The 15,025-nt window shown below is 39.0% G+C and overlaps 6 protein-coding genes and 2 non-coding genes across 8 annotated transcripts; 2 read left to right on the top strand and 6 right to left on the bottom strand.

The window, feature by feature from the left end:
• Positions 1-158: 158 nt before the first annotated feature.
• On the bottom strand, positions 159-2,279 carry CTF18 (Ctf18p; the record flags this gene model as incomplete). Its single annotated transcript, XM_002498120.1, has 1 exon — positions 159-2,279. One exon carries the CDS (start codon positions 2,277-2,279, stop codon positions 159-161), a length of 2,121 nt encoding a protein of 706 aa, XP_002498165.1.
• A 319-nt stretch (positions 2,280-2,598) lies between these two features.
• On the top strand, positions 2,599-3,594 carry ZYRO0G03784g (phosphatidylinositol/phosphatidylcholine transfer protein SEC14; the record flags this gene model as incomplete). The annotated part of the gene is made up of 2 exons (XM_002498119.1): positions 2,599-2,607; positions 2,689-3,594. The coding sequence occupies 2 exons, from the start codon at positions 2,599-2,601 to the stop codon at positions 3,592-3,594; spliced, it is 915 nt and encodes a 304-aa protein (XP_002498164.1).
• Positions 3,595-3,992: 398 nt separating this feature from the next.
• Positions 3,993-7,028, top strand: BUD2 (GTPase-activating protein BUD2; the record flags this gene model as incomplete). Its single annotated transcript, XM_002498118.1, has 1 exon — positions 3,993-7,028. One exon carries the CDS (start codon positions 3,993-3,995, stop codon positions 7,026-7,028), a length of 3,036 nt encoding a protein of 1,011 aa, XP_002498163.1.
• Positions 7,029-7,312: 284 nt separating this feature from the next.
• On the bottom strand, positions 7,313-10,147 carry NAM7 (ATP-dependent RNA helicase NAM7; the record flags this gene model as incomplete). The annotated part of the gene is made up of 1 exon (XM_002498117.1): positions 7,313-10,147. One exon carries the CDS (start codon positions 10,145-10,147, stop codon positions 7,313-7,315), a length of 2,835 nt encoding a protein of 944 aa, XP_002498162.1.
• Positions 10,148-11,684: 1,537 nt separating this feature from the next.
• MBR1 (Mbr1p) lies at positions 11,685-12,176 on the bottom strand (the record flags this gene model as incomplete). Its single annotated transcript, XM_002498116.1, has 1 exon — positions 11,685-12,176. One exon carries the CDS (start codon positions 12,174-12,176, stop codon positions 11,685-11,687), a length of 492 nt encoding a protein of 163 aa, XP_002498161.1.
• Positions 12,177-12,760: 584 nt separating this feature from the next.
• YJU3 (acylglycerol lipase) lies at positions 12,761-13,756 on the bottom strand (the record flags this gene model as incomplete). Its single annotated transcript, XM_002498115.1, has 1 exon — positions 12,761-13,756. The coding sequence occupies one exon, from the start codon at positions 13,754-13,756 to the stop codon at positions 12,761-12,763; it is 996 nt and encodes a 331-aa protein (XP_002498160.1).
• Positions 13,757-14,037: 281 nt separating this feature from the next.
• ZYRO0G03674r lies at positions 14,038-14,124 on the bottom strand. Its single transcript is given in 2 exon segments — positions 14,038-14,073; positions 14,088-14,124. It is a non-coding gene; the product is annotated as a tRNA-Lys (tRNA).
• Positions 14,125-14,537: 413 nt separating this feature from the next.
• ZYRO0G03652r lies at positions 14,538-14,611 on the bottom strand. The gene has a single exon. It is a non-coding gene; the product is annotated as a tRNA-Val (tRNA).
• Between the last annotated feature and the right edge of the window lie 414 nt (positions 14,612-15,025).

Genomic DNA, 15,025 nt, shown 5'->3' with positions numbered 1-15,025 from the left:
ATAAGTCCTTTATAATGTTTCTGTCTGACAACTGAGCGACACCACGTCCCGGAACCATCAAAAGGGTTCAGCAGTAAAAATAATAATACAAATAAGAATACCGATTATTAAATAAATGTAGTTAAAGTGTATTTAAAGCGGTTGTAAACATAAATTTATCATGACCATAGGCTGCTCCATGCTACATTTTTCCTAACAGCATCTGAAAAACCTTCCTTGTACCTTACCCAGGTACGAATTTCATCCTCTTGATGTTTAGAAATAGGCACTTCAGTGTCTAATTTATTAGGCTCATTGATTCCGTACTGAGTTTTGAAAAAATCCACAGTATTTCCTGATGCCATAGCAGTCTTGGACCTTTTCACTCGAACTTCATCTTCTCTCTCTCTTTTCTCCATAGTTTGATCAACATGTCTTTTCCTAGCTTTATTCTCTTCAAATTTTGCCAGTAAGAAATTCAACGAGCCTGGTCTTTTAGAAAGTACTTCTTGTTTTCTTTTATTGTCAAGAAGGACAATTTGATCCAATGGTGGATCTATGCTTAGAATCTTTTTACCTTCTAACGAATCGTGATTTCTTGCCACAACGTTTAGCTGATAAAAATTCAACAATTCAGCTAAATTGTCATATATTGCTTGTTTAACCTTTAGGTTTTTACATTTGGATACGTCTGCGGAAATCATGCTATCCAAATAGGGCAAAGTCTCAAATATTAGTGATTGGCGCGAAGTGAAAGTCTGTACCGCTGGTGATCTTTTCAGCGTTTGATGTGCTATGCAATTGGTAATATCCATGGTGAATTTTCTTAATTCGTTAAACTCATATTGAGAATTCTTCACTTGAATATCCTCTTTGTTTGCGATATCTCCAAACATGTGAGCGAATTGTAATGGCACAGCGGCACAGTAACGCATTAATTCACCATTGTGTTGATAAAGAGATTTATTCATTAGATCATGGAAATACAGCCAATCTGCTATTCGAGATGGTTTTATAACACCATTATCCGAATATTTCACTCGAGGGAAAATGGAATGACAACCTTGCACAATTCTATCGTAATTACCATTTAGCTCAATTTGTTGGGATAGTGACGATAGCTGATCCCTGGATTCTCTATGGGGGTCTCTTTGAAAAATGGAATTAACTAAACCATACCATGAAGACGAGAAGTCCTTCCCCATAGGATCAGTATCCATTGATGATGATGATGCCTGAGATGATGTTCCTGTTGCCCAAAATTGCAAATTGTTAACACAATTTCTTACATCACCTTGGGAAAGATCTATTAAGTCCTTTAAGCTCTTGGAATGTATCTTGACACCTTCTACTCTACAAATGGTATCTAACCTTTCATTTAGTGAAAAATCTGAAGGTCTCTTAAATGGAACAATTTCACAAAGTGGTTTCAATTTTTCCAAAGCTGGGGCATATAAATTGTTACAGACAGCTATTATTGGTCTCAGTAACAATTTATCTCTATTCTTTTTACCCTTCTTAGGAACGCCCATCTTTCTAGTGGCCCTCGCGTCTGAATTAACAACATCGATGAGCACTTTAATAAATCCACTCTCTAGCGTCCCATCAATTTCATCTGCAACCAGGCACACGGGGCTCTGATTAAAAGTATGGTTAAACAATGTATTTAAAATCTTATCCCTGACTTGCCAACCACCTCTTTCATCACTTGCATTGATTTCTGCTACAGTATAACCTGCTTGTTTGGCAATAACATGAGCCACTGAAGTCTTACCAATCCCTGGAGGACCATGCAAGAGAAGAATTCTCTTCGCAGGTCTCTGCAGAGGGTCAAATTCATTTTCATACAACGGTTGAGGCAAAGATTCTTGGAATACCGCCGGTGACCACTGTCTTAACCAACGTAAAACCCTTCTATTAGTCTTCTCATTCCCGACAAGATCAATAAACCTTCTGGGACGCCATTTCTCAACCCATAATTCGTTATCATGAAGGTTAGAAGCCTTTTCATCCTGATGGTGACCGTTAGAAGCACTCTCAGATTCAATTTTGTCGAGTAATGCATTGATATTAATACCATATGTCTCATCTTCACGCCAAAGAGACCCTCCATAGTTTTCAACGGATGAATTGACACGCTTTCGAAGTCTTACCACTTTACCAGACCCACTAACGAATTCACGATCACCATTATTGGAATCATTCTTTCCGACCTCTTTTACCGACTCTTTTTCACCACCGGATCCACCAAATAAGAAGCTCTCACCTATGGAAGTACAATTCGGTACCGTAGAATCCATTAAAATTACCCAATGGACGTCAAACAAGCTCTATCACCTTTAAATCCAATGGACCTTAACCTTAGATGACCTTTGAATACCGGAACTCGTTTTATAATTAATGCGACGTTAAAAATGATCATTTTCTTTTCACACACAGGACAAACAAAGCTGAGCAAAGCGTATGCTAACTGAGGATACTAAATGCCACTTCACTCTTTGAAGGGTTCAGAGAATACGGGGATTCCAGGAGGTCTAGTGAGAAATCGTACACTGATCTGCATATTTATTTGTTGGGGATCGCTGATTAGATAGAAAAGAAACGCTAAGTGTGTTCAATATGGTTACGGTATGTTTCGTGTAACTCCTCGGGGGAGTGTTGTTATGATGAGAAGAATACATTTTACTAACAGGTTTTTCTATTTTGTAGGCAGCAGAGAAAGAAATTTTTGAAAGTTATCCACAATCTTGCAGACCAGAAGCTGGATCTGGTACTCCAGGTAATTTAGATGATGCTCAAAAGAAGGCCCTTGCAGAATTGAGATCAATCTTAGAGAGTGCAGGATACACCGAAAGAACTGATGATTCCACACTATTGAGATTCTTGAGAGCCAGAAAGTTTGATGTGAAACTTGCCAAGGAAATGTACGTCAACTGTGAAAACTGGAGGAAAGAAAATGGTGTTGATACTATCTTGAAAGATTTCAGGTACGACGAAAAGCCATTAGTCGCTAAATATTATCCTCAATATTACCACAAGACTGATGTTGATGGTCGTCCAGTCTATTTTGAAGAATTGGGTTCTGTCAATTTGACTGAAATGTACAAGATTACGACACAAGAACGTATGATAAAGAATTTGATCTGGGAATACGAATCCTTCTGCAAATATAGATTGCCTGCATGCTCTAGATACAGCGGATATTTGCAAGAGACTTCTTGTACCATTATGGACTTGAAGGGTATTTCCATTTCAAGTGCTTACCAAGTTTTATCCTATGTGAAGGAAGCTTCTAACATTGGCCAAAACTACTATCCTGAAAGAATGGGTAAATTCTATTTAATTAACGCACCATTCGGTTTCTCAACAGCTTTCAAACTGTTCAAACCATTTTTGGATCCAGTTACTGTTTCAAAGATTTTTATCTTAAGTTCATCTTACCAAAAGGATCTGTTGAAACAAATTCCTGCCGAAAATCTACCTGAAAAATTCGGTGGTAAATCCAAGGTGTCTGAATCTGAAGGTGGTCTATACTTGTCCGATGTCGGTCCATGGAGAGATCCAAAATACATCGGTCCCGAAGGTGAAGGCCCTAAGATGTTTTCCATGAATTGATTAACTAATTAATACAAGCTTACAACCCATGAACAAGAATAATGTAAATCGAATTCAGATGGACTAGTCACCAGAGAATTTTTTCACCCAAATTATTGACATAGAATCTTTTAAATCACACACATACCGATTACGATGAGCAATTGGTCTTTTTATCGAATTTCACGATTGTTTAGCTAGTTTTATATTTTATATATGGTATGTGAACTATTCTTACAATAATTCTTGATTGCGAGTTACAGATGTCTAGAATTTGAATCAATGTAAAGAACGCGGCGTTGTTTCGAAAAGAGGCACAATTTAAAACTACATAGAAGTTGTTAGTTGAATTACGGATTTGTACTTAGTCCCTTGCTTGTGTAAAGGATCCTGATTCAATTCTACTGGCTCAGGAAACTATGTCTGATTCCTCGGTGAGAAGTTCATTCTCACGAGCCAGATTTGATCTGGATAAATTCCTGTCTACAATGCAATCTCTCAGAGGTAGTTTTGGAGGCGATGTCTATTGGTCGTACGACCTACACTCTAGTAATAGTTGGAACAAGAATAGGTGCCAAATTACAGATGTTGGGTCACTGCGATGTTGTAAGGAAACTGATGAATCAGATTTAATAGACCACCTACAAAATTGTAAGGTTAAGTTCATTGAAAAGCATAATGGAGTTTTCCCCACGATTCAAGTTTCCGTAGGCTTAAAGAAGATTTATCTAAGGGTTCAAGATGCAAGTACTTTTGAAGAATTGGTTTGTGCACTTATGTGGTGGAGTGGATTGAGGAAAAATGGTATATTTGAAAAATTCACACCTCAGAAACCTGTATTAGATGGAGATGATGGTGCTACGAATTTACTAGTTTCCCAATTATATGTCTTTGGTCCCGTTTTAAACAAGATTGTCCCAGTTGATAACAAACTGAATAAACCTGATTTTTTACCCAATTCTGAAATAGAAGAAGGTTGGTTTCCTGCAATGGGGGTTTTAAAATCTAATGGTGTTCTAGATCTATTATTGCAGCAGGATGGTACTTTAATCTATTCGTTGAATATAGCTGTTTTACTGCGATCAGAAATTCGTATTCCTGATTCTTCACTGGGAACCGAAAACTACCTGTTCCTTAAGGCGATCCCTAGTTTGAGGAAGAGCTTAAAACTCGTTAGGAATCAAAAATTTATTCATACTTCGAAACATGCTCATAATTCTGCAATACTTTTAAAATTCCCATTGAAGATCGATGTAGAAGATTGGTTCGTTGCATTAAAATCGTTTGCAATCGCAGAGAATTTCTCATTAATCGCTGCTGATAAGTCAAACCACGTACGTGTTTCCAATTCATTTTCTCTTTCCATTCTAGAAGGTCGTTTTAAAGAATCAGAAGTTGATGATGAATTACCTTCATTATATGTTGAATTATCAATGTGGGGGTACAAATGCGGCCGCACACCTGTGGTGGATCAATCTTACTCACCATTTTGGAGAGAAATTTTCAAATTTCATGAATCATTACTAGTTAACGACCTAAGGCTGGACATTAAGAAAAGATCGTTTGATGCTAAAACACCAGATAAAACTATTGGATACATAGAATTGTCCCAGGAAAATATTAACGATCCCAAATTGATTAAGGAAACTAGGTTGCCAGTGATGTCTGCCATCAGAAAAAATGAAGAAATTGGTACATTGTGCATAAAAATCGTATCAAGTTTAATTCTAGTACTTCCGTCTTCTAATTTTACCAGAATGGAAAAACTGTTACAAATCGTAGACCCTGAAGAACTTTGTGGTTTGGTTCAAGATTTTTCGGATGGGGTTGATGTTAAAATCGATAACATTTCAGATATTTTCCTAGATATATTTCAGGCCCTCAATAGAGAAAATGATTGGTTTGGTGCATTATTGAAAAGGGAATTATCTGTAGTAGACAGTTCTATTGCAAGAAACACAATTCAAAACAAAACTTCCTCTCACATCTACAGCACATTATTTAGAGGTAATTCCGTGTTAACAATATCCATGGAGAAATATTTCTACCGAGTAGGGCATGAATATTTGGATAAATCTATTGGAGACGTCCTTAGAGATGTTATTGATAAACAGGTTAGTTGTGAATTGGATCCTGCAAGAATCGAAGAACGTGATCCTGCGTTGGTGCAAGAAATTGTAGCACGAAACAAGGAAACTTTAAGCCATTATGTTGGCCAGCTTTGGCATAGAATCTATACCACAAGTAATGACCTCCCGATGAGTATCAGGGAACAGATGCGAACTTTCAGGAAAAAATTGGAATTGATTTGCATGGAGGACGACTTCAATACTACTTTAAATTGCGTATCCGGTGTACTTTTCCTAAGATTTTTCTGTCCAGTAATCCTAAATCCGAAATTATTTAATTGGGTATCAGAACATTTGGATGAAACTTCTCAGAGAAATCTAACGCTTATTTGCAAAGTGCTATTAAACCTTTCAAACATAACCTATTTTGGCAATAAAGAGCCATTTATGATTTTAATGAACGAATTCATAGAGTCCCATAAATCCGAACTTTTAGATTACATTGATAAAGTGACTCTCAAGAAAATAGATTTTTCTCCAAAGAAGTTGAAATTGGCAGGATGTGTAGCAAGACCTAATTTGACGATGAACAAGGAGGAATTGAAAGAATTGCCAATGAACCCATATCTTATCGACAAACATCTAAGAGAAACTGAGATCTTTACATTTTTAGCTAGCATAACGATCAGAAAGGAGGGGAATCTTCATCTGCTCAAGAACATGAAATTTGGGACTGACGATGTGATATGTGATAGACCAGTCATGGGCCAAAAATTGATGATTAGAGGCTTAGAATTTGAAAAGATTACAGAAAACAACACTGAGATTTTTGGCAGTGATCTACTTAAGTATTTGGAAGGAGGTGAAACTCCTACTTCGGATGATAATAAACCGCATGAGAATCCAAATTTGAATGAGGATATCATAGAGCAGTTGAAACAAGAATCGATGTTGTTGTACCATAAAATTGGTAATCTTACCCAGATGCTAACGGATTATGAATATCCCTCCGAAGTGGTGCTTAACCAACCTAATTATTCTGAGTTCTTAGCCGACAACACTTATTTCACAAAGGATAAAAAATTGATCGCCAATTTACGGGGAGATTTGGGAGACTTGAAAGGTCTCGAGAAATTATTTGATTTTAAAACTAAAAAATCTGCCCTATTTGACAACATTGTTACATGGGGAGGTATTGACTGTTTGGATACTACCGATGGACCTCCAGTATATGCTTCCACTTCAGAGAGTTCTTCGTCTCTAAGTAGAAATATCACAAGATTGAAATCTAAAAGATTACCAAAGATAATACCCGGGAGTTCCAAGGAGAAGAATAGAGATAAAAGTCCAGGGAAATTGAAAAGACTTTTCAAAAGGTCTACTTGAGTGCTATTTTTTTTTTTTTGCATAAAAAGGTGTTCCACTTAGCTCAGGCAGCATAAAATTTCAACTGAGGATAATGAAGTACAATGAAGTAAAACAAAATAAAACGTAATTGTATATATATAAATTTATACAGGTTTGTTCGACTACTAAATTAAAAGCATTTTCTCTTTTTAATAGAAATTAATATCTTCACTCTTTTCTCAATTGTGAATATCTTTGTCATAACTTCGGAAAACGATTACAGTCAAAAAATGAAGAAAAGTAATAATTACAAGATCGAAAAACTATATATTTAATGATTCGACTTGCTTGTTCAGTTCTGCAGTCACGTCTTCTTTCTGTTGAGTTGATTTTTTGTCAGTCGAGGGCCTGTACTCTTTAGCATTCCACGCTTCGTTATTCAAATATGATGCAAGTTCGTTAGTAGCCGCGTATACATCATTGAAAGTATCTGCTTGGCCACCAAACGACATTAAGCTCTGGGTATCGAAATCGTTGGATGAAGAAAATTCACCAACTTCCGGGCCCAAATTAAATGGGAATTTGTCCTGGCGTCCTTTCTTATGTTGACGAACTCTGGTTAGTTGCACAGTACAGAGTTGTAAATTGTTCAAAGAACCTTCCACTAGACAACCTTTTTCTCTGAAATGGATCAGCAGATTATTCCATAAAACGTTTGTAGACAACGCTCTTGGGTTACCGAGGATCACTAACCCATATTTAGCACGAGTCAAACCAACATTCATACGACGAGAATCGCTTAAGAACCCGATTGACTGCTGGTCATTAGCACGTACACAGGACAAAATAATGTAGTCTTTTTCACGACCCTGAAAAGCATCCACAGAAGCAACCTCTACGTTGACATAAAGGTCTGTGTCTAAAGACCCATTCATTTGCATGTACTGCAAAATGTAAGCTCTTTGACCTTCATAAGGTGTAATAACACCAATCTGTTCTGGTTTCACCCCATCTTTGAACAGTCGTGTTATGATACGTTCACAGTTCATAGCTTCAATACGGTTCAAGTAAGATGTACCATTGGCAGAAATCTCTTCTCTACCGTAATTAGCCCAAAACATCATAGGAACCTCATGAATAGGCCATGGGAAAGTACTATTAGGAACAGTACGTTGTTCTATAGTTACACCATTTTGGAGACTACCTTCGTAAAACATATTGCTAGGAAATTCACTCAAGTGGGGGTTCATACGATATTGAACTTCTAAACGTAGAGGAACGTGGCCTAAGGAGATCAACCTTTCAAAAAGCGATTGTTTCAAACCAGCATCACCTGCCTTACGTTCTAAGATAACTGGTCCCAATTGCTGGTGATCACCAACAAGGATTACTTGGATGGCCCCCTTTACTATAGGTATTAGACATTCAGGTTCAGATGCTTGAGTACTTTCATCGATTAGAACGGTTTTAAATTTAGCACCTAGACGTCTATCACCAGCACCAACACATGTACAACAGACAACGTCAGCTTTCTTTAAAATGTCAGATTCTGCAATTTTCACCATCTTCACAAATTTTTTGGTGTCCTTAACAGAGAGTTCACCAACTTCTTCTTTTAATTTCAATAATTTCTTCAACTCACCCTTAGCTGATCTTGACACTAGATTGTGCAATGCTAAATCTGATACGGAACTTTCCACATCCTCTCTACTCCTAGCGGTTAAACGTACAACTTTCAGACCTAACATACGCAGTTTTGCAGCTAAATGGTCTACAGCAACGTTAGATGGTGCACACACTAAGATACGATCCTTGTGAAGCTTTGATAAGTGGTAAACAATGGTAGCAGATGTCACGGTCTTACCTGTACCAGGTGGACCTTGAATCAATGAGAGTGGTCTTTGTAAAGCATGTTCCACAGCATGAGATTGGGAAGCATTTAGTGGTGCGAAAAAGGGAATAGAGAATTCTTTAGGCAATGGGACATCAAAGGCTATATCGACCACTTGATGTCCTAAAATTTTGTAGTAAAGAAATCCGGAGATGGATTTTTTATCTAACGCAAATTTTTTCAAAGCATCTTGCATTCTATCATAAGACGTACCCTTCCATATGAATTCAGCTGTAAATCCAGTACCCAAATGAGTTGGCGGTGGCGTTTTGCTGGGTTTCAACTCTAAGGTGAATTCGTCTTGGAAACTATTTGGAGGGCGTACAATATAACCTCTTCCGTGCCATTCTGGATGTAGAGATCCGGAATAACGAAGAATCATCTCATCACCTACTGCAATCTTAAGTTCGTTTGATTCGAATGTTGAAAGCGCAAACGATGCCAAATGACGGTTGTTCAAACCTAAGGACCATGTGACAGAAATGTGTTCTAAAGCTTGAGATTCTTTCAAAGTTTTATCGTAATCAGCTTCCAATTTGATCAACGGACCATAAGACCTTTGATATTCATAAGCATCTTGGTAACGCAGAAGAGCAGAGGGAATTTCTTCTTGTTCCTCTGGAGCATCTATATCATTAATAGTAGCATTTTTATCAGATTTCCATTTGGCCTCTAACTTAGAAATTTGTGTTGGCGTAATAAGTCTTGCCTCCAATCTTTCCTCATCATTAGGTTCTTCCGCAACCCAGTTCAAAAACTGACGATTTTCAATTAATGGTTGCCATTGTTCAGTATCCCAGTTGGCGTTCTTTGCCTGTGCACAGGGAATACGGCATAGTAAAACTACAACAGCTTCACCTCTTGCAGAGACAAAACCCAGTAGGAAAACATTTTTACAACCACAATTGTAACACTCTAAAACTGTATCTCCCAAATCAGATTCTGGATGCAATGAAACCACGTTGTGATGTGCAAGTACCAAATGATTAACAATGTGTGAAGTGGAAGCTCCGTTCTTAGAATTACAAAACCAACGACGGCAGGAGTTACACTTCACCACACACGAAGGAGAATCGATACCGCAATAAGCACAAGCGTGTTCGCTTGAAGCCTGTTGATCTAACGTACCTAGAACATCTTGCGCATCCTGCGCTTGCATTTCTGGTACATCGACATCAGGGACGTCTTGAGCGTCTAAAACATCCACATCTACGTCCTGAATGTCGTCAAAGCCGTTATCGGACTCGCTAGAAGCGTTATGGCTCATAAAGACCTGTATTGTCTTTGCAGATGTGCGATTGCCGCAGTCATGTAGGAAGTACTCTTGTCATCATTTGAATCGAGTTGAATGTTGAAGCCAAATCCATATCATCCTGTACGTACATAGCGGTTAAAAAAGTAGCTCTTTCTTCAAATCGAAATAGCCCGAAGAGGTCTCCGAATATTGTATTCACATAAAAGCAGTTCCGGTACTATTACTCAGTATTTGCAAGCTAATTGCGACCATCATTGCACGCCAATTGCATCGCGTTTATTTATGATAAATACTAATGGCTCGTTTTCTTACAGATGCAATACGCGTAGATCTTGCAAATACCTTATTCCACTGAAAGTGGTTTCCTTTTGTGCAATTGCTACGTTCAAGGTCAGCAGTTAGCTTCTTTCCAAGCGCTGGTACCCAACTAGTTCATCTTGGAAACGATCCTGTACGCCTGTAAAAAACCGATTCTCAACCTTTCTCTATCTTACTGATTGCAGACGCTCAAAGAACCAAGCACCGTGATCAGTACTCATAGATCTTTTACAAATGAATAGAAACAGTCTGTAGCTGGCAATAACCTTGTTTCTGCAAACCTGCCCCGAACTATAGATTACAATACGCCCCGTTCTTTTAAAAAAGAACCAAAACAGTTCCTGTTCGCTGCGCTCGCAGGTTAAATGGCAACTGCATCGAGTTAAAGTCTTAATTTCTTCAGATTGCACCGATTGTCACCATCAATACGGCGCTGCTCCAGTCGCAATGCATGTTCTCACTCATTGCCGCCATGTAATTGCAGTGTCTGAATTACATCTCTTTTTTTAGAACCCCCAGCTTTCCATGTATCCTACTCTTTTTTCCCAACGAGAAATAAAACACTCTTCGCCACGCTCTTCTTTATCCCATAAGCCGCTAGCTATACGACGGCGGCTAAAATAAAGCTTTCTGTATCATTCCCCAGATCCCTACTTTCGCTTGTTCTCTTACCAACCACCATTTATTTCCCCCGGGGTGTCAATCTTATACACCAACGACTCCTCTACAGTCATCAATGCACACCCCCAGACCCCATCTCAACCGCGACACGACAGTAGTTTCGACAGATTCTACTAAAAAAATGGACCCAAAACAGTGTCTGCTCGCTAAACCCCACAACTTGAACGGTAACTGCACCAAATTACCAACCCCATTTCCCCCCAGTACCCATCATCTTAGAGCAGTCGCTGTAAGACAATTATTTATATTGATCCCCCCCAGATCCCATGCCTCTGGCGGGTTCTTTTAGAAAAGAACCAAAACTGTTGCATTTCGCTCCGCTCAAAGTGGTGTGTAAAAGATTAAGTTCTTCTTGCCGCTCTGCTCTCCTTTTATAACCTCCTTTTCCCTCATTTGCCACCCAATAATTATCCTCTAACTCCCCTCTCTCCCCACATTCCCGTCCACTTCCGCGTGCCGCCCACTAACCGACCGCGGCTAACCGCAGCCAGACCCGTAATAACCCAAATTCTATATTACATTACATATATTATAAAATCAACTCCTTATATTATTCATCTCTTGAAAAGGAACTAGCTAACGACATCTCGATAAAACTCTTCTTACGTTGCTTCCCCAATGGCGCACAATCCCTAGCACTCAACTCATCCAGTCCACTCGAAACGTACCGCTCTAGACCAAACAAATGTGTTGGTATACTATTACTCCTTGGTGGTGATTGTGATGATTTCGGCACTCCATTACCATCTTTCGTACTACTAGTACTACTGTCACTACCATTATTTCCGCCCATACACCACCTATCAAATCCGTTAAAACTGTCACTTTTACTGAAACCGTTGAATCCGCTAAAAGATGGCGGTGAATCCTCACTTGACCATCCGAACGGATCCTGAACGGCTCTCTCAAATATATCCTGTGACCTGCAACTTGTTGGTCGTTTAGTACTTGCGTACATCAATATTGGACGCAATGACATTAAATACTCCTCCTGCAATACAAGCTCGTGAAAACTAATACCCACAGATGGTGTTACAGACATATAGTTTTGACACTATATGATTCGCATACCAAGAAGTTCATTTATACAATTATACTGATACGTGATTATTATCATTCTTGTTATTCTCACCGGCGGTGTGGAGAAATCATCCCTTAGGGGCCTTTCCTTTTCTTCCCACGCATCGTTTTTTTTTTTTTTTTTTTTTTTTTCTTCCAGCACCGGGTGACGCACTCCGTGACATGATTCCGGTCCTCCAAGGACATCAGACGCGACACGATGAAGGATTGCTGTGGACCGAAAGAAAGCGCCAGTACAATGAGGTTCGTTTCTGTTTCAGATCTATAGTGGTGAGACAAGTTTTTCAGAGATGACGCTTGGCACGCTACTTTGTAGATGAAATTAATTAACGCAAGTAATCTGGATAGCAACGACTCTCGAGATAATCCGTATTGTTTCGTTGTTACAACAGTGACTCCAACCTCTCAGCCTCTTAGTACTATGACGACAAACGAAGCTGTAGAAAGATTAAAGGCAAGCCGTAGATTCGGCTGATTTACTGTATCAGTATTGTTTACTACGTATGACTATAGACTAAAGTGTGCAAATGTGGATTCTAGAAGAATCTAAGCAAATTTACTGTCTAGCCACTCTCTGTAATCATCAAACACTTTTGCAAAATTTTCGTCGTTCTCTAGTGATAGCAATGAGTGTACCATGCCGGGGTATACCTCGAGCTTTTTGTCTGTTAGTGTTGAGTTGTTGTAGAACCGTTTGGTTGCCGCAGGGTCATTAATAGTGTCATTCGCACCGTGCATGATAAATAGTGGTCTTTTTACAAATTTGGTCACATAGCCATCGGAGTTTTCATCAAGCTGTTTTCCTCTCTGTAGGAAATCGTATATCTGTCTCAAAGTACCGATTAGCGGCATGCCCAGTGGCTCATCATGAAGTAGAAACTTCTTGTATTGTGGATCGCCTGCAATTGCGTCCACATCTAGTCCACTGTTTATTTGGAAATTAGGTAGAAATGTTGCCAATAGTGGAGCAACTAGAATAATTGCACTGGAGGGAGCAGAGTGTGGATGCAAAACGACTAATGGACCTGTTGTAGAGTAAGCAGCGATTTTTTCCTTGTGAGTACCACGAATACCGTAGTTTAATGTAATACCACCGCCCATTGAATGGCCGAACAGAATTAGAGGAATGCCTTTCTCCTGGGTTTCTTTATAGTTCAGTTCGATAAAATGATCTAGATCGTTGAAAACGTGGAATTCATTAGTCCTACCTCTTTCCTTTCCTTCAGATGTTTCGCCTGCACCTCTTTGATCAAAGGTCCATGATTCGTAGCCGTTGAGTGCTAGTTGATCCATCAAACGGTGTTGAAGACGTGAATATTCCCCAAACCCATGGACAATGAGAACACGACCCTTGGGTTTAGATACTGATGGCCAGAACAACGTCGCAAAATTAGCATCATTGAATTCAATAAATTTTTTGGCTGGTATTTCCGTCTTTGGTTTGTAAGGGTATGGGAACTCTGAGCTTGTTGGATAGCCCTGAGTTTGAGGCATGCTAGATGCAGTTTTCGAACGTCTTAACGGATTTCTCAGGATGGGCATCGAGCGGGAAAATTATCTTGACCTCTTTATCCTATTATTATAATATCTACTCTTGTATTTTTGAATTGTTTTGATATTTTTTCCCTATTGAAGGAAAGTTAGAGAGTGTGTTAGTTTCTTTAGTTAATTAAGGTTGAAACAATAAGAAACGAAGTTTTTTAATAACTCGTGGAAACATTCACGGTTACTATGGCTTGGCGAAGTTGTTCCGTCTTCGAGGCCACCCCTGCATTCCTTCGTAATTAGTTAACTACCGATGAGGCTAACGAGAAAAAAAAGAACTCCTCGTAGGGGGCTCGAACCCCTGACATTTCGGTTCCTCGTTCTTGCTTAAAAGCCGAACGCTCTACCAACTGAGCTAACGAGGACGAAGTTCTGGATTGTTTGAAGGTAACTCATAATATAAAGGACTTTTATTATCAGATGAATTGTAATAAGGTCCGATTTCTCCTTAGAGTAACAGGTTTTTCTAGATTGGGTCACTAATACTTGATGATATGATCCCTAAGAAACTAGTTTTCTACCAATTGAGCTATATCTCCGGTCCACTTGAGGTTTAGAGCTCTCTATGTATTGTTATCATTTTAGCCGATTCGAACCCCAACTAGTTCTGGCACCTTGAAGGCTAATATTAGATAGCGTCTGTCCACAATTATTGTACGTAATATGAACTGCTTATCAAATTGCATAGTAAGGGTGCAATATATGGGCAGGCTTCAAAAGTGCCCAAAGGGATTCTACGTCTGTTTTAAAAGCATCATAGATGGTAAAAAGAAAAAAATGATTTCGCCCGGGATCGAACCGGGGACGTTCTGCGTGTTAAGCAGATGCCATAACCTACTAGACCACGAAACCATGCTAATTGTTCGGAACAGAGTTCTAACGCTTTAGTGAATCACAATTGACAATATCATGCCTTATTAAATCAAGATTTAATTGCGGGAAATAATAACATTACGTGCCCTAAAGTATAGGCGGCAATACTCTAATCAAGGAAAAACATGATAACATTATACATTTTATTGTGTTATCCAGGTGAAGGCTAGTCTAGTAAGTCTAAGGAGGCTACAATAGTCAAGTCGCACCTCATACTTTGCAGTTAGTAGTCGTCAAACGTGGTTGTAACCTGAGGCTCGCATTACCTGTCTCTTCTCTAGAATATGCCATCTTGTTCGGGTAATACTACATAACCGGGTAACCCACGATCAATGTAGTAATTTCGTGTCCGATCTAACATCAACAAACAAAGATCCCTGCGGTAAACCTTCC

Source organism: Zygosaccharomyces rouxii (assembly GCF_000026365.1).
Source record: "Zygosaccharomyces rouxii strain CBS732 chromosome G complete sequence".
In the NCBI taxonomy this organism is placed as follows: domain Eukaryota; kingdom Fungi; phylum Ascomycota; class Saccharomycetes; order Saccharomycetales; family Saccharomycetaceae; genus Zygosaccharomyces; species Zygosaccharomyces rouxii.
This window is presented reverse-complemented; position numbering and strand designations above follow the sequence as displayed.